The sequence below is a fragment of the Sinohyriopsis cumingii genome, chromosome 12 (assembly GCF_028554795.1).
Source record: "Sinohyriopsis cumingii isolate HCF-2022 chromosome 12, ASM2855479v2, whole genome shotgun sequence".
Taxonomy (NCBI): Eukaryota; Metazoa; Mollusca; class Bivalvia; order Unionida; family Unionidae; genus Sinohyriopsis; species Sinohyriopsis cumingii.
In genome coordinates, this window is record NC_142972.1 from 20,579,876 (window position 1) to 20,600,180 (window position 20,305).

Genomic DNA, 20,305 nt, shown 5'->3' on the forward strand with positions numbered 1-20,305 from the left:
GAGTGTTTGGATTGACTCAGCATATATGTTTATTGCAAGCACCCAAATGATCCATACTACACCTGCAAATATTCTGGTTATAACTCGATAAATTTAACTCGCGATCAGTTTAGTTATGACTCAATTGTGTATTTGTTTTGGGCATCAAGAGGTGGCGGAAAATTACCGGGTTTTCCCCCCGACTTCCCGGTAGCATGGGAACCCTGAAATAATCACATATTTTCACCCCACTGGACACAACTTGTTGATATTGATATGTCAGTCTTGGCGAAGATTTCTTTTGCTTTCCTTTCTTTAGCCACTAAAGTTTTTGGCGCAGTGTTCAATCTTTCCTTTTTTTTACAACAAGGATTTCTTTTCCCTTGCAGTGGCTGTAATTTATGCTTCTGATATTCGATTTCTGTGTAGCTTCTGTGCCGTCTGCTGCTCCAAACTCTTCCAAATTTATGCAGTAAGTATAATTCAAATCTTTCTTTTGAAGATCACAAAATGTTAGTTCTCTGGCGTTCAGTATTTTAATCAGCTGATCAACGGCATTTCCATCAACTTTCTGCTTCCGCCATAGCCATTTCCACTCATTTTTCAAACATTTATCCAAACTTTTTGTGTTCTTTTCTCTTTTGAAAACTAAAGGTGTCATGTTTTGCAAGCATATTTATTTTTTTCCATTTCTATCAGTTTCTGTTATACAAAGATTAACTGGATGAGTAAAAATTTCTGACCAAACCAAATACTCTTTACAACAATCGTGTGCTAACTAATATAATGGAACAAATACTTTACAAGGATCATTGCAAATGGGACCAGACAGACCATTCTTCTTTTTACAAACTGGATTGGAAATGATATAAAAAATGGACTACATGAAGAATCAGAGTTTATTTTTGTCAGGAGAAAAGCGGAATTCTGCTTTAAAATGGAGAATGTCTGAAAGATCTAACAAAAAAGGAGACTGTAGCGTGAGATCATCAAAAGGCAGTTCTCATAACATCATCCAAAAGGGAGTGATTCAAATAGGTCCAAGATGTAGCACTAGCCCTAGGGCTTTGAGTCACAGGAAAAAAAAGGTCCCTCTCACTAAGCTCTCTTGATAGTGAGGACAATTAAAGCTGTACCGATGTCACTTTTTGCCGATTATTAAAATTGCTGATACCGATTATGAAACCGATTATTTCAAGAAACCGCCTGTTCTACTAGCAACCCTGATAGTGCCTATTCCTTAACAGTAAACTGGGTGAAAATCGACTTTTTCTTGTACTGTGTGCGCTAAATTTGTATTAAACACAATACTGATAAAACATTTTTATGACATAAACTTTATTTAAAAGGGCTTTAAATTATCTACAAAAGCATATAAATTTCATTAATATGTACTTTTTATTGCATAACCATATGGTCATGTAATTATCAATCAGTTACCAAAAGTGACGGCTCTCAGTTAATTGCTATCTCCTGTGTGCGCGCGTTGACACGAGCGTGTTTATTTTGCAAGTGCGGGTCACAAAAACCTAGTGAATATTAATGAGGTGTTCGCCAATTGAATGGTGAATGAATGACATTTCCGATGGTGAATTGAAAATTTGCATATGATGACCATGTGCTGAGAAAACAGTCCCTAAAGTATCTCTAAATTTTCTCAACTCACGAATGTTAATTTAAATTTTTGATATATCATTACAAAATACACATTCTAATCTTTCTTTCGATACCAAATTTGCTTTTTGGAATAAATATTTAAGTACCCGCATTTAATTTCAAAAGTACGCATTTCATCAAGTTGACCTCCATAAGACATGCGGGCAAAGTCACCATATTTGTTTCACGATAAACATAACATCAATGTGAAAAATCGGTGATCACAAGACAAATGCTGTGATTTATTTATACTGTTGGAATGTTTTGTATCGGTAAGTAATTCTTTTGTATATTTATTTGTTCATTTATTAAATATTTCATGAAATATAGCAAAAATTGTATCATAAATGATCACCCTCATGTTGACATGTATGTAGATTTGACAGCTTTACTCTCAAATTATTTTAGTGTACTTTTCTTCAAAACTTGCATCTAAATACAAATTATTGTATGCATATGATGTTCAAACATGTTAATAATAAAATGAAATCTATGTAAACAAAATTCAAGCAATAAGTCACAAATAGAGTACGAAAACGTGATTACCGATCGAAGTTTTGTACCATGATAAAGTACTGCTCTGCAATTTTAGATGATGAAATATGTATTTTTTTTTAAATGTACCTAAAACTTTTTTTTTATTTTCAGTGTAGAAATATGAGTATGGATTTTCCTGGTCCTTACTGCCAAAAAGCAGAAATAAGTGTTGATACAGTAGCTTCCAAATCTTGCATAAAAATAGACAAATTGTCAAATTGTATTGTGACTGAAATTTTCAACTTTTATAAGATAAATAATCAAACATTTGCTGAATTTTGCGACACCGTAACATTACTTAATGATGGGTGTCAGTCAATTAACTAGTCTACTCTTTCCAACAGAGTGAATAGTGTACTTGACCAGAAGAAAAAAACTTGTGAGTAAAAACATAAGTGCCAGGTGTAAAAAAAACATTGATGAACTTCTAGGGAAGGAATTCAAGACATCAGTGCCAATAAAAAATTCATATCATGTGACAGAAAACAGATGCTGCAATGAGAAAGAGTCAGATACAGCGTGTCAAAGCAATTAAGTTTAGTTGCCATATATTACTTGTACATAGCTGCCAACCTTCCAGGCTCACAATTAGTGAAAATAGGGATAAAAAGTCGTGAATTTACACAAGAATTCGTGAAAAATACCATGACAATAACTCCATCCACTCTGACCACTCTGACCGTCAATACTACACTATATCAAGTTCGCAATATAAAACTAAAACACTACATATATGCAGAAATATTTATTTATCAAGACATGATACTGTAGCAGACTTGAACTTCGTCAACTGCTTGATCGTAAATTTGTTTTCTAAACAGTTCAGACTTCTTGCCGGCTGGTTGATCTTAGTGACTAAAATTACTGACAAATTTTCTGCAGCTAAAGAGGCCCTAAAGTCTTATATTTCCTCACAAGAGAAAATACACTTTCGCTTGCACTGTTGCTGTGAGGAATGCACAGGAGCTGCAGCACTTTTGGTCCTTCCACAGGAAAATTTGGAATCGATTTTCGAGTCCGGCAACATCTGTCAGAACAAATGTTTAGCATGGTCTCCAGCTGATAAAGGTAGATTGTGTTCGACAAGAAAACTCACAAATAATGCTTCAGCGTTAGTAGCCTACATTTCTTCTGCCAACTGTTTAAAATATTCCAGAGCTGAAATCTGCGAATTCTTAATTTTCCCAACTGCTACGTGTTTTTTTGCAACCGACATGCTTCCTCACATTGTCTCTGTGATGGCGCACTGAGTGCAAAAAGCATGATGAATATCAATGTTTAATGTCAGAATGCACGGCCAATTTTTGATATATTCCAAATTAAACTTCACTTTTTGAGTAACAGAGTTCTTTTTTCTTAGTGGTCAAGACGTTTTCAAAATCGTACATGTGATGCTTAACCGTAACTCAAATCAGTGTTGGTGACGCATGCGCGGAGCAAAATTCCAGTTAGGCCCCAGCTTCTCGCAAAAGCATTTGTAAACCTACTCTTATACATACAGATTAAAACAGGCTAAAATGCTTGCTACCAGGCTAACTGTACTAATCGGCTGTAGATCTACTAATATCACGACCAGCAGTACTGGACCGTTTCGGCAACTGCGAATATCAGGACTAGCACTTAACAGGAAATCGGTTATTTTATTAAAGATTTAAAATAATTGAGGATTGGAGAATTGAATTTTTGGCTTGCGGTGTGAATCCGTAAATCGCTGAAAAAGTCGTGAAATTCACACCAAATTCATGAGGGTTGGCAGCTATGCTTATAGCTCTAAAAATATTGGCATACAAACTGAAAATGAAACACAAAATGACATCACAAAACAGTGGAACATGAAAAAGTATTTGTGCAACAAATAATCAAGAAAACTGAATGTATTAAAAAACCAGGATGCTCAATACAGACAAAAATTAGACTCAATTAATATTTGAATCGGTCACTATTCTGTCAAAAATGTCAACAAAAGAGATTGCACATCAAAACTCAATAATCATCGTTTTCGTGAACTTCAGCGACTTACAAAAAAAAACAACATCAAAGCTTCACAAAGCGGAAGATGCCTGTCGCAAACACACTGAGGAAATAGAATTGTTAAGAAAAGACCTTGAGGAACTTCAAGAGCAGCATCAACTGCTCACCAAAAAAATGGACAATGGAAAGTCTCAAAAAGTAACTGCTCAAAAATCAAACAGTAAGCTCAGAAGCAAAGTGTCTCTATTGAACAATAAACAGTCTATATCTGAAATGAAATATGGTAACACAATGAAAAATATGACATAAAAAAAAAAGAGACAAAAATGTGAAACTAGCTACATTGACTCATAAGTTATCAGAAAAAGACCTAATGGTGTGTGAGTTACAGGATAAAATTGAACACTTACAGGAAATGAATGAAAGTCAAATCAAAACAAAACATACAGATGGAACTTACAGTGATAAACTAAAGTTGTGTGTAATGCAGCTGGCAGGTCTGGAAGTTGCCACGGAGAAAGTGACACCTGTCACTGAAGTTGTATCAGAAATACTTTTTGGAAAAAAGTTTGACAAAAAGGAGTTACCAAATAGTACAACGGTGCAAACAATCATAGACGAAGGACATTTCATTGCGAAAAATTGGGGTCTTAATCGGGATGGGACTACCAGGCATAAACAGAAAATAATCGACACAGCAGTAACACTAGACAAAGGTGAGATTGCCAGTCTGGGATTTACCCACGTTTCAAGAGAAACAGCCAAAATCATCACAGACATTACAAAAAAAAAACCTCATTGAAATAGCTGACATATGAACCAAATCATTCAGAAAACAACCTAATGAGGATTTTATTGTTAATTCCCTTGCTAAGCTTGCAGTCACAATGAGTGATCATGCTAGTAATGAGAAGCTGGCTGACAAACTTTTAAATGAGAGGAGGGATGAAATGTTAAGAAGTTGTGAGAATGACATTGACAAACAGTCTGTTAAAAACTTTCTTTGTATGGCCCATGTCTTGTTGGGTTTTCATAGATATACATGTGATAACATTAAAGTACTGGAAAAATCTTTGGTAGACCAGTGTGGTCCATTAGGACGAGACAGCCTGCCGATTTTTAAATTCTGGTCCAAGGTGGGTACCATCATTGAGCAAGTTGTCCATATGACATCAGACACTTTTGGGCCAGCTGGTGACCACCTGTGTGATCGATGGGAAGCCTACTGTACTGAAAAAGGTATATTGTTTAATCAGAGTTGGAGAAAAGTTTTCATTTTAAACTATAATCCACAGTCCACTGTGACCATATTATGCTTAATCATACCAAAAACTTGAACTTGGAGTTGCAGTGCATATTAACTTTTTTTTCTTCTAATTCAGTCATTTTAATATTGACTATTCTATATTTTGCAATTTTTGGGTAAATGCAACATCGAAAATTGACATGCTGGGAATAATTGGTATAACTGCTTTTCAGTCTTTTATTTTTTTTTACTTCAGTTCACTTTTTATTTAAAGATACAATTATTTTATTCCAGGAATCAAGTCGACAGTTGGGAACTATCGCGACAATAGGAGCAATAGTTTATTGCAAACAGCGGCTGAGATTCTGGTACATCGCCTGGATTTCCAGACAGTCATCAAAACTGTACATGCACCAACAAAAAAATTCTATCTGTAGATGCAGATTTAAACTCTGGCCATTTTGTGACTATGTTGTTAGCCCTAGGGCTTATGTATGTTAGAGTAACTGGCCCATACTGGGAACTCATTACATTGGGAAAAGTGCCATACTTAGAATTGTATATATACATTCAAAACTTGCTGAAGTATTTAAAAGACTGTGCGGAGAAACCCAGACTGACTGAAAGTGATGAACATTGGTTGGGAGAGATGTGTGACATTGCAATTGAGCAACGCTTGTATGAAGTGACAAAATCTATCAAGATTGACAGAAAATTACTTAAGTTATTACTTCTATGTGTAAGTCAATGGTAGGAACTATTCAAAAACAACTCTCTGATTTCTTGCCTGGTGGGCAGTACAGTGAAGCAGCAGATCCAAAGACAATGATAGGACATGGTTCGCGCAAGTGACCAATCATGGCTGTGAACACCACTTTGGAGACCTTGATAGCAGTCAGAAGCATAGACCAAATGCCTCCTTGTACCACCACTCCTCCATTCAACTACTCAAGAGAAACAGTCTCAGAATGAAAGAGTGGTATGACAGTATGACTCCCACAGAAAAAGAGTAATTGTAGAAGAGTGCACGCCATGGTGGAAAAGACTTGCGTCTTAAACATAAAGAACACCAGAGACGTGTGTGCAATGAAATATTGGACCAAATGAGTGAACTGCCACCAAAGAAGGGAAAACGAAATCCGAATGACAATGATGAACTCTATGAAAGTGAAATAGATGAACTCAATACAGTCAGTGGTTGCCTGTTCTAGACCAGCTTAAGGAAAGTGATTATGATATCGTAGCATACCAGGATGCTTGGTACCCTGGATGTGTTCATGAAATTAAAAGCAACAATAATAATAATTTGATAGTTAAATTCATGGCACCATGTAGGAAAGCGGGAGTTTTTATATGGCCCAGCAGAGACGATGTTCAGGAAGTTAAGCCTGAATTTGTCATAGTGACTGGAAGGCTTCCAGAATATCTAAATTCTGGACATCAGTGGGCATTCTCAGAGCATAGAAAATTTGATGAACTGTTTACAGTGTATGCCAATGTTTTCTTCTGAATTAAATGACTTGTTACGAAATATGTTGCCCAGTGTCTGAATTGTCTGGTAGAAGAATAAATAAAGATTTTAACCCTTTGTTTTCTTCCCTACACTGAAAAATCTAGTGGACATAGTTTAATTTACTGTATATATCTGAATTGTACAGAAAAAAATGCAATAAGACTGCCAAGTTTCATGGAGATATCTTTTTTAGATCAAAAGTTATGATGGAAATACTTATTTTATTAAATGTGTCATGTCCGCGACTTAAATGAATTAAACATGCATTTAAAGAAGGCAAAAATTCACTGAAAAGACAATTTTTTACCATGATTCAAATAGTCATAACTTCTGAATTAATCAAAATATTTCAAAAACTAAAACTGTTCTTAAAAGGTCTGAATGAGTTCTATAAGAATCAGTCATTAAAATGCAAATATGAAGACTTTGTAACTTTGACTGGGGTTGCTAGTTCTACAGTTAGTGAAACCACTAGCATTTGACTGACAAGTAAACCATGCTCTATTTTTGTTATAACTAAAAATGCCTAAAATAGGTCTGGATTTATGTTAACAGTTTAAATGTGGTCTCAAGCTACCATACATGTGATAACTATTTCCTACATTTTATATCCCACCTTATTTCTTATTGTTAAGTCATATATGCAAATAAAACTCTTTACTAAATAACATATTTATTCCGAATTAGTTTTTTGGGGGCACATATGCTCTGTGATATGTTTCTTCATTCCTTCTTTTAATTTAATGATGGTAATCAATGCTTATACAGTGATTAATCTACCCCTGCGTCCCATGTCCAGCATGCACAAAAAAATGGTTGGGACTCATTAGTTGTTCATATGTGCATTCCTTTGGATGCAAGAAATTTTAATGGAACAACAACGTGCTTACTGTGATTTTTGTTTAACAGGACTTTCTTTTTACTAGGCAAATATTATCTATGCAGCGGTCATGTGATACTCACTCCTTAACAGTATACTATTATGGGATGTCATCAGTTCCCCTCATGTTCCCGGTTAAAATGCCACCAAAGATGATGAAAATTGACCCTAAGCAATGGACATTGGATATTTTGTTTCATGATTCAAATTCCACTGATCAGCATCATTTGGTTTCTTCATTTGATGTTCAGGATGCAAACGTGTGCTCAGCCTCTAGCGTAATGCATAAATTACCAAAAGTTCGAAAGTTTCAGCCGAAGTGTTTAAAAATGTACTCATGGTTACTATATGACAATGGCTGTGCAAATAAAAATGAGGACTTTATGTATTGTGAGATATGCAAAGACAATAAAAAGGTAAATGGTATGAACAAGATTGCTAGGAACAGAAAATTTCAAAATTCAACATTAACCAGACATGCCGATCTTGCTGACCACAAATTATGTCTAATAGCCCCAGAGTTATGAAATAACTTTGAAAAATGTAGTGCAAAGCTCATGTCAGATCAAGACAAAACTATAGCTGCCTCACTGAAGGTTGTTAAATGGATGGCAGATGAAGACATCCCATTGAACAAATTTAAGTCTTTTGTGAATCTTTTACATCAATTGGGAATTCAAGATCTTGACATTCTCCGAAAGAGTAACATCAATTATGAATCTTCAGTGACTGCCAGTGAGCTTCTGGAGTCATTAGCAGAGTTTGCTAACAATGCTTTAATGGTTAAAATTAAGAAAACTCCTGTGGTAACATTACTTGCAGATGAGAGCACTGATATTTCCAACAGGAAAAGGCTGGTCATGTATGCTCAGACATTGAATGAAGACTTTATTCCAGAGTGTCATTATGTGTGCAATGTTGAATGCTTAGATGCCACTGGGAAAGGAATCACTGCATCCATTACGGAAGAAATGTCAGAAAAGGGTGTTCCAATAGCAAAAAGAATGAGTCTGGGGTCAGATGGAGCATCTGCTATGACGTGCAAGGAAAAAGGAGCAGCTGCAATACTGAGAAGGGAAAATCCTCATATGCATAATGTTCACCATGTTGCCCACAGGTTGGCACTGTGTACCTCCCAGGCAGCAGAGAAAATAGAATCGTTAAAAAAGCATCAGCAAGTACTGACTGATCTTTTCTGCTATTTTAAGGGAAGTAATCAACGCGAGGCTCGACTACATGCCATACATGAGGTTTTAGATGATCCATGTCTCATATATAAGGAGCTCCATTCAGTGAGGTGGCTGTCTTACTTTGGTGCCCTGACTGCTGTATGTAGAACTCTTGATAGCTTGTTTACCTACTTGGCTGAAGCCAGTCACACGGATCACAAAGCTGGAGGATGAAGAAAAAGATAGCTACTGAAAGTTTTATTTCTACAACATACATGATGATGGATGCAATGGCACCTGTAACCATTCTCAGCCAGTTCTTCCAGAAAGAAAATGTGGACGTGGCCCTTGTGAAGGTGAAAACTGATGAGTGTATTGCTGATCTGCAGAAGGTATGTAGCTTTGAAACTCCATACATGCAAAAGCTCCAGGACGACCTGAAGGGCAATACATTTAAGAAGCATCATCAGATCACAAAGAACAACTTCATCCTGGAGAAAATCACTAAACTCTTCACTGACTCATTAGTTGAGAACCTTCAGTCTAGATTTCCAGCAGATGACCTACTTACAAGCTTTGGTATTTTTGCTATGCAACTGATCAGCATGATGTCAAAAACATAAGTGGATACATACGGAGATGAAGAGATTGACAGACTGTGTAAATATTATGGAGAAGCAAAAACTGTACAATGGGAAAGTGGCAAAAGTATTGAGAAAAAACATCAGAACCTGTTATTGTCTCTGTTAAGGCAAAAATAGAGTGGACTTTCCTTAAGAAAGTAGTTCTGGCTGAGAAGTACCCACAAGATGTGATGTGTAAACTGTGGTATTTAACCCTTTACCTCATAGAGCATAGTGACAAAGTGCAGCTCGGTATACACAGAACACAGGTTACCTAGTCGACCGCATATGCATAGCTTGCCTGTGAACTATTAAGCAATGTAGTGTATGTTACGTTTAACAGCAATTTTAACCATTTTACATTTTTGGTACACATCTATTACATGTGGAACAATTTAAGAGTAAAGTCCGATTGTTATAGCTGTGTAATTATTTATCACGGAAGAATTTGTTATGTGCTTTAAAATCTGGAGAGAATTCGTTCACCGTCATGTCAGTGAGGCCGTGTGACCAACCGTAGAGCTGCCATTTCTCATACTCGAAATTTACAAGTTTTTCATCTGTGTCTACATCACTAAGTCATCTAAATTTGATAATTTATAAAAACTAATTGCAGCCTATATCAATATCAGAGCCTTTACCTAGGTTATTGAATCTTTCATAGTTGTGATTCTAATCATGAAAACTTCGTAAGTACTGAATGAAATCCGCGACCGCCATTTTGGAGAGTGGAGATTACGACCCAGTTACTTTAAATAGCAGATATCGACCAGTACATAAACAGTGACCACGTGATCTGACGTAATTGTCATTCACAGAAATGAATGTAGTATCTAATAAGGGGTTTTCCTCGAAGGTGGCGCTACGAAAACCGGCTTAAAATGGCTGATGTTTACAGCGGACGTCAAAAGGCGCTTCTATGGGACTTTTGTAGAAACGTCAAAAGTCGCTTCAATGCGACTTTTGTAGAGGCGTCCAAAGACCTATTTGCAATAATTCTGTATTATAAATAAAGAAAATTAATGTATCTCAATGTGTTTGCCATTTATTAGCAGAATCATTATACTCATTACATTTGAGCGGGACTCATTGTTTGAATATATGCGAGTCCTGGGACTCTTAGGGATAAAACTGTAGATTGATCACTGCTTATATATACGGTACAGTAATGCCAGGTCAAGTTGACTTGTTCAAGTTTCACTGGTGGGAATGAAGATCATAATTTGCTTGTTGAGAAAAAATCTACACCATTCAGTGATCATTCCTGGGATTTAGGAAGTAATTCACTAACAAGCAAAGCATGTAAAGCATGGCAAAAATAAATTTCTGAACTGCTGGTTGACGGAGATGTACTTTGTGAAGCTAACCATAAGGGGGGGGGGGTTTAATTCCTGAATGCGTGAAATCAACGGTAGCATTATACGTCACTTATCTTACATTGCAAAGTACAATCAAAGGGTTTTACTATTAAATTGTCATTATCTAAATAAAGTTTCTTGGAAAATAAATATAATATTGTTTTGCTTAATACCTGATGTTTCTATTAAAAAAAGAGAGACTGTAGGAAAGTAGATAATTTACATTTGATAATGTATTTATTTCAGGTGACAACAGTTAGACATATTCACTAATGGTGATTCGCAATGCAAAGACCACGGAAGTAGTGCAAAACAGTCATGTGATGATTTATTTTGTAATATTATGGCTGTATTGCTTGTTGTCAATAAAGTAATAACTATCCCATAGTTTTGAATTTTCACTACCTTTTACATTAATAGTCCTGGAAAAATATTCACTACTTATTCTGGCGACATTTTCTGAAAATTGGCAACAAAATATACAGATTGACAATTTTTTTTGGCAACAACTTTTTAAAAGCCAGGACCATCCCTGTAATGTATATGCTGGAAGTTCAACAGCCACACGAGGCCCCATTGGCTGGTTGGCTGCTGTGATTGGGATGAGTGCATGCATGGTATTGATAATTTATTGTGAGAAGACAATCAGCGATAGTTTACAGCAGGTGTGTTAAAAAGTAGTTACTTTTTAAAATATACTGTCTTTCAATTAACCCCCAAATCAAATGTTTATTCCTTAATTTCCACTATAATGCCATGTCAAGATGAATGTTATGATTAAATTTATATTTTGGAAATTGGCTTACATTGGCACAGATTATTTCTGCCGATATTGATTATACTGATTGTTCCAATAATCGGCCTGATTATGAGTATGGCCGATTAATGGGTACAGCTTTAAGGACAATTCACCTGGAAATATCAGGGATCCCTTGAGAGGTATGAAGAGATGCTGACCCTTCCTTGTCCCTTAAGAACAACCAAATAAAACCTTAAAACCCTAACTGGTACAAGAAATCCATCTTGATCATAGAGGTCAATGCTTAATCATTCATATAGCTGGGTGGCAAATTCGAAGATATGTGAGATTACAATGATGGAACAGCTAGAGAACTTGATTGTTAGAAATGGATGTGCTATCTGTGCCTTAACAGTATAAACTGAATGTTCTCTTTCCTTGAAAAAGAAGACAAGAACAGATGCAACTCTGTTCATTGGGGACAGCATGAATCAATGCATTACCCACTGCACCAATCGTGCAAGAGTCTCTATTTTGCATTGTAAACCTTGGAAGTAGACTGTCTCCTAGCCTGGGCAATGAATTTGACAACCTAACTTAAAATCTGCTCAAGGTGAATTGATCACTTTGAGATCAGTCAAAGCATGAGGATGGAGAACCTATGAGCTGTTGTGGTAATCTCCTGTGCTCATCTACGAACAGGTAAAGTAGGTCACTGAACCATTGTGGCCTGTATATTTTTTTTAGCCAGCTGCTACTAACAACACAAAGTTCACCAGGGCATGTAAACTGCCAGGGTAAGAATAATGCCAACTAAACAGTGTCATACTGAGGCTATAGCAAGCCATCTGTAAATAAACGTAGACACCTTTAGTGTGTTCTCCTTTATTATTGTTTGGATATTTGGTGTACAAGCCCTCCTGGCAAGTTCAAATGAACAGCCTTCACTTATTCCAATGTTCAAGTGCATTCATAAGAAAGTGATTTTATAGGGATCTTACATCATTTACCGTGTTCAAATGTTTGAGTACTAGGGATGAATTTGAGTTTGAAGGTTATAAATCAAGGCTAATCTTTCAACGTAATAAACCGTGTACATTTTTTTTCTTCTTTTAACATGATCAGTTCATTTAAAAGCATATGTACATCCTAAATGCTTAGAAAAAGGATTTTTAAAAATAAATTTAAAAAAAAAAGCAAACATTTATTCAGGTATAACATTCAATACCAAGGACTGAATAACTTTTTGTCATTATATGCCACATGTCAAAAAGCCAGACTATGCAAAAATGCGAAACAGTAATTGCAAATAAAGCAACAAATGCAAACCAGAGTGCAAGCAGAGTTAGAACAAAGTTCAACAAATCCTGAGATGTCAGTATCACCAAAATGCAAATGAAAAGGGTTGACTTAAAGTTCTTGGCAGTAAAGCCTAACTTTCAATCTCTGACAATCAGTAATTCTAGTTTATTTGCAGCAAAATAAAACTTGATAAACTTGTGTATCAGATTTTGTGTACAGAACATTCATGCAGTCTCAAGCATTCCAGTGTACATAAGCCATGAAAGTACCTTTGTGTGTGGCATCGTTTGCAAAAGCAGTTGTTGTAGCAACACTGGTTTCCTGCCCCAGCACTGCCCAAATTGGAGGTGGAATTTCTGCATTTTCCATACAATCTTGCTGCAGTATATTTGGCTGTATGAAGGCATGGACCCCAATTTCACTACCTGCCTCCTGATTACCGTGTGGGTCATAAAGAGTTTCAATTTTATCGGCAATCGACATATAAAAATCCTGAGGCTGAATTTCAGAATCATTATTTGATTCATCTAGATTTACTTTCACACCTTCACTAAAGGAACTCTGACCACCAACAGTTAACTGCAGAAAATCATGAGCTGGAATCACCTCTTGGCTATTTATTTCAGACTGATGCACAAAACTGTGCTCAAGGATATTAACACTGCCACTTTTATCATGATGTGAGGTTTTCCCAGAACTATTGATATCTTGCTGTATTACAAAATTAGGTGCAATTTCTTCCCACATGTCTAGATTCTGCTGCAGAAATTCATTTGGAGGAATGCCTATATCAGCAGACTCCAAGTTATTCTGTTGTGCTTCTTTAATTTGTTTACCAATGATTTTTCCTTGTGCTTCCATCAAAGGCTGGGATTCATCACTAAACTGGACTTCACTTGTAGAAGGTTTGGAAGCAAAATCCATCTGAACATTTTCCCAGTCTGGCGTATTGGGAGATGTAGGTTCAATGATAGTGGCATCATCACCAACAGTAGCCGAGTTGTTGACATTAGCTTCTGCAGTTGCCATGGACATCAATGACTCAAGAGCAGACTGGCTTGGTTCTGCTTCAGACTGGTTTTCTGTCTCTTCTCGTTTTCCTAGAAATTAAAAGTATGAACCCTGATTAATGTAAACAAGTCAAAACCTGCTGTCTTTTTGAATCTGGGAAAAAGATTATTACAAAATTAAGTACCCAAGTATGGAAAAACCATTACAAATAGTAACACTTTAACTTGTCTTTAACTTCCATCCACCATCTCTCATCCCACCTCCACCCCAACCATTGGGTTGAACTCATAATCTGTAATTAAGTCTGTAACCTTAGTTATTATCTTTTCATTCTCTTGAAATAGAGGTGATGACATTAAATTTAAGTTCCATATTATCAATAAAGTCATGAACTTCAACTTCCACCAGATTCCCCTGTCCTCTTCACACCTTGTATTAACAAATATAAATCATTTTCTTCTTATCATTCTCCTGAAACATGGTAAAAGTAAAACGTTACATAACTCAATCTGAGTAAATGTAGTTCTAGTTACAAGATGAGAGAGAGAAACATGGTAAAAGTAAAAGGTTACATAACTCAATCTGAGTAAATGTAGTTCCAGTTACAAGATGAGAGAGACTGACAGTTGGATGGATGGATTTATATGGCCATGCAAAAAGATGCACTGATGGACAGTTGGATGCATGGACACACCCAGGTATGCACTGATGGACAGATGGATGTATGGGCACACCCAATGATGTACTTATTAAGAGATGGATGTATGGACACACCCAAGGATGTACTCATTAACAGATGGATGTATGGCCACACCCAAGGATGCATTGTTGGACAGATGGATCTATGGCCACACCCAAGGATGCAATGTTGGACAGATTGCTGTAAGGCCACACCCATGGATGTACTCATTACCAGATTGATGTATGGCCACACACAAAGACATACTCATTAATAAATGGATGTATGGCCACACACAAGGATGTACTGGTACTCATTATAGATGGATGTATGGCCACACACAAGGTTATACTCATTAACAGATGGATGTATGGCCACACACAAGGATGTACTCATTAATAGATGGATGTATGGCCACACACAAGGACATACTCATTAATAGATGGATGTATGGCCACACACAAGGACGCACTCATTAATAGATGGATGTATGGCCACACACAAGGATGTACCGGTACTCATTATAGATGGATGTATGGCCACACACAAGGATGTACTCATTAATAGATGGATGTATGGCCACACACAAGGATGTACTCATTAATAGATGGATGTATGGCCACACACAAGGATGTACTCATTAATAGATGGATGTATGGCCACACACAAGAATGTACCGGTACTCATTATAGATGGATGTATGGCCACACACAAGGATGTACCGGTACTCATTAATAGATGGATGTATGGCCACACACAAGGATATACTCATCAATAGATGGATGTAAGGCCAAACACAAGGCCATACTCATTAACAAAGATTTGTGATTTTTTTTTTTACAAATTGTCAAGGAATGACTAAATATGTAATTTATGTGCAATGTTTATACACAATTGATTAAATACACAAGGAATATTCAAATTTGGTGATGTCATCAAAATGCACCCATTAACTCATTAACCAATGGAGGAATTTTTTGGTTGTTTTCGCCTGAAATGCGAATAGGAAACACATTTTGGGGGCTATTTTTGAATACATCCTAATACATCGACTTCCAATAGATTTTCCATTAGCCTAATGGCTATTTGTGTAAGAAAAATAATTTTCCATTGGCTATTTTGCTTGTGCATGAGCAGAAGGGTAAAAGTTTTCATATCAAGACCACTCTTTATTCCAAATGTCCACTGTATCCTACTTTATGCAAAGGTTCACCTGTCTGTGTGCAGTTCAGACTGGTTTGCCTTAGATCCATGGCCAAAAAGTCTAAAATCCGGACACAAAATCAGATCCAAAAAATTAGGGTTTTCCCTGTATTTTGTAGTGCAACTAAAACATCCAGATTATTTGGTATCATTTTAGAGCTAAATCTGTCTACCTTTCTATAATACCACCCACTTTAGCGTATCATACATAACCCTGATGCTACAAAGCTTGGCAGTAGGTTACTACCTCCTGCCATGGAAAAACGGCTCCAGGGGCTACTGAGTTAATAGGTATATGGCCACACACAAGGATGTACTCATTAATAGATGGATGTATGGCCACGCATGTACTCATTAATAGATGGATGTATGGCCAAATGGATGTATGGCCATAAACAAAGATGTACTCATTAATAGATGGATGTATGTCAACACACATATGGATGTACTCATTATGGTCACACATGTACTCATTAACAGATGGATGTATGGCCATACATGTACTCATTAATAGATGGATATATGTCCACACACTAGGTTCTACTCATTAATAGATGCATGGCTGGAGAGGGATCGAGTACCTAGGGCCTACCCCCCTCCTTCCCTTAGGAAAAGGGGGTGAGTGTACAAGTTTCCCTCCATTACCCTTCAAAATGCTTCATCTAATTAATTTCAGCTGAGAAGGATGTCTGAATTAGTACTGATCCCTGGATTTTTGAGGTGACATCCTTTCAAAGAACTCCAAGAAAGACTCTGAGAGGCAGTCAGGATGAGTAAGAGACTGGTGCAGTTGGTTTCTCAGGTCCTAAGATGCCAGAGGGAATGAGACCTCTGAAAAGAGTCTCTGCCTCTAACTGAGAAGACCTAAGGTTTTTACTTGTGATCCAGTACGATATCAGACTTGTCCAGCAAAATCCCTCAATAATGATAAAGCATGCCTCAAAAGTTTTAGTTGGAGGATTCCGAACAAAGATCAACATCCAAGTAAATGGTTGCTAGTGTACATTCTTTAATCTCCTGAACATTCAGCATCTTGACTGGAAGGTGAACCCAGGTCCTTATTGAAATCCCCTTGCAAAACCCCAACATTCAAGGAAGGTGTTTATAGGCCAAGCAGGAGAGTGAACCTTGTAGCTGGATGCTGAAACCAGCAGTTGTAGCAGAGAGAGGATAAAAGACAACATATTATGTTACCTTGAGACTTCAAGGCAACATATTATGTTACCTTGAGACTTCAAGGCATCTTGAAAACTTTTGTTAAAGCTCCTCACCAGGGATGAATGAGTAAAAGGAGATTTGGTTGTAATGAAGTCCCTAAGTCTGTCCAAACTGGGGAGGATTTTATTGTCCTCAATTACTGAATGTCTGGGACACAAACCAAAGGAGAAGGGGAGGTAAGCCTCATTCACTCTTTTATATTAAAAACAACAAAAAAAAAAGGGGGGGGGGGGCATATCCTCATCATACAACTCATCGGGGGGAGTGGTGGGACAACCCATGGCAATAGGCATTCTGTGAGAATGGTCCCTCCTATAGGTACATCCACATCCTGCAATAGGGTATAGTGGAAGTACCCTTGCACACTATTCTGGGGGAAGGAAATACTTCTTGTCACTCATAGAGCTTCTGGTAGAAAATGGCATTCCCTCGCATTTTTGTTGGTCTCCACATCTGCTGCAGATTGTGGCTGGATTCTGTGATGCATATAAATACCTAAACAGTATTTGGTCCTACCTCCAGTAGAAGCACATGTATGATGAAGCCAAATGAGCACTAATTATAGGTAACCCAGGCAATCTGTTTACCATTCATAGGTCACATGCTTTGCTTTGTACAAGTTTACAGCTTTCAAAAGAAGTATGATAGGCAGACAATGTTCATAGGAGTAAGGGGCATACATGTGGATAAATATTAATTGTAAAATCGTTCAGCATCTTGAAAATAAATTTCCAAATTTTATCGGCATTTTGAAGTTTTCTCAGAAGAATTTGGGGGTTTTGTGTGAACAATCCCAAAAAGCAACTCACTTGGAATAATGGAGGAATACAGGAGGGTGCCCAAACTGGATTTAGATGTGGCCTATGCATCATGCTATTAAACCATTCGAAAACTGATAAAAAGGTAGTGATACTTAATATAAGGCAAAGAAAATAAAAAAGTACCACAGATGCAAGAACTATATAAAATTTTGGCACTACCATCTAACCTTATATATCAGCCAAATAATTTAAGAAAAAAAATAAAAGACTGAAGAAGGGAGGTCAGCTTATTTAAAGGACTAAACTAAACCCATAAGTTTTCTCACTGACTACCAGCATCTATTGTTACTGCAGATTGCCAAAGACAAGATCACATGCTTACCCTTAACCCCCGCAACATCCTATACTGAAATAAGTTTTTCAATGTGACTGGATTTAAGGGTCGGCTTACGTGTGGGTCATGTACTTTTTAAAGTTTTACCGATTCAGTTGGTGGGCAGGGTATTTGGCTTACATGAGAATGGGCTTACATGCAAATATATACAGTACTACATGAGGAATTACTTATCCAAGCACCAGGTATGGGAAAGAGAAGAACAATAAAGAACACTGCTGGAGGAATGTGCAAGAAAGTCCCATAATCTACTACAAAAGCTAATTTTACAATCAAACAATGCACAAACTTGATATTCAATCAATTAAAATGGAAAATTTGAATAGTCTGCAGAAAAATGAATTGGAACCCAGATATCATGGCAATTTCCCAAGAGGTAAACACACATGACTTAGTTGTTGTTGTAGGGTTTAACGCAATTTTTCAGCACACGATAGGCTATACATGGCAGCCAGTATTAATGGTGGAGGAAGAACCCGGGAAAACCCCGGAAAGAACCACTGACCCATGAGAAGCTACTGGCAAGCTTTCTCACATACCCATATTGGCTGAATCCAAGACTCAAACCCATGCAGACAGAGGTGAGATGGCAGTGATCTGTAACGGAGAGCGCTTTAGACCACTCGGGGCCCCCACATGACTTAGCATTACAAGTATATATGAAGTACTGTATTTTGCATTAGCTAATCACACAACAGTCAGACTGATTCTGGGTTCTCTCTGTTCTGGAATTTAGCATCCCAAAAGATAAGCCAGGCAAAAATGACATCTTTTGTATAACAGCCTTTACAAGGATATGATCCCAGTCTAATTACTGTTATGTATATTCAAATTAATTGTTTGTCTGTTAGTTTTTAAATATTTTTTATTCCATCACATGTTACTGTAATGTAACATTGTTTACTGGACTTGATTTTTTCAGAATTAAGTTCAGTTCTGTTTGACTTCTTCTAATGAAAGTGTTCTTATTCAGGGAATAGAGTGTGGCTTTGTTAAAGTTCCTCTCCATTGTGTAAATTTGTCATCAGATTTAGCCTCAGAACCCATGACAGTTGAACAGTACTTGCTTTATCCGTTGAGGGCATTCATTTATTAGGCAACAACCTAGCTGAAGATAAGGTTGTGATTAATCCATTTGTTACTGACAAGCCTTGTTTGGATCAGAAAGTCGATCATATTGAAAAAGAATTCCCTGATTTATACCCAGCTTATGCAGTTACTAGAGCTATGGCAAAGAAAGCTCTTGACAATGATGTTGATCAGGAAAGTATTCCTTTAACTGACAAATGTATTGGTCAGACTTTTGACAAGGTCACTTTCACTCCTTGTTTGGATCAATCAATGGGTACTAATCAGTGATCCTCTTTTAACTACTCATTCTCTTTATTTTTAATCAGGGTGACAAATGACAATCACTTGTCGCCGAACAGGAAAAAGATCCTAAGATCTCCTGTTTGTTTCAAAGGACCATTAGTGAAATTGAAGCAATTAAAATACCTGTCTGTTATTAAAAATAGGACTCTTATGAGAAAATGGGGATCTCCTGAGGTACCTGCTGTGACAAGTGCTCAGTGAACTATCAAATTGTAGCTCAAAATTGTACAGGCAGGAAATACTTAGTCTGGCCCATGAAACTCCTTTGGCTGGTCATTTAGGGATTTATAAGATTTAGCACAAAATCGTGAATCACTTATATTGGCCAAAAATTAAAAGTGATGTTCGCAAATACTGCAGATCTTGTCATACTTGTCAAATGGTAGGAAAACCCAAATTAGAAGACACATAAGGCTCATCTGCAACCTATTCCTGCTTTTGCCGAACCATTTAGCAGAATAATGGTAGATCGTGATGGTCCCTTACCTAAGACCAAGTCAGGTAACCAATATTTGTTGACCATAATGTATGCTTCAACGAGATTCCCAGAGGCAATTCCTTTGAGGAATATTAAAACTAAAACCACAGTAAAAGCTTTGATAAAGTTTTTTTTTACTCAATTTGGCCTTCCCAAATCTGTCCAATCTGATCAAAGGTCAAATTTTATGTCTGGAATTTTCCAGCAAGTTATG

General features: G+C 36.9%; 1 protein-coding gene and 2 pseudogenes across 2 annotated transcripts in view; 2 read left to right on the forward strand and 1 right to left on the reverse strand.

The window, feature by feature from the left end:
• The window catches only part of LOC149786067 (uncharacterized), a 52,047-nt gene that overhangs the window by 17,386 nt on the left and 14,356 nt on the right, over window positions 1-20,305 (reverse strand). The window contains exon 3 of one of the 2 annotated variants that reach the window (XM_089976359.1): window positions 13,810-14,073. In XM_089976359.1, coding sequence (XP_089832485.1) covers window positions 13,810-14,073 — 264 coding nt within the window. Of the gene's footprint in view, window positions 1-13,242; window positions 14,074-20,305 lie in introns of both variants that reach the window. The other variant, XM_089976357.1, reaches the window with a different exon arrangement.
• LOC149786068 (uncharacterized) lies at window positions 4,517-6,790 on the forward strand (annotated as a pseudogene).
• On the forward strand, window positions 7,923-9,852 carry LOC149786069 (zinc finger protein 862-like; annotated as a pseudogene).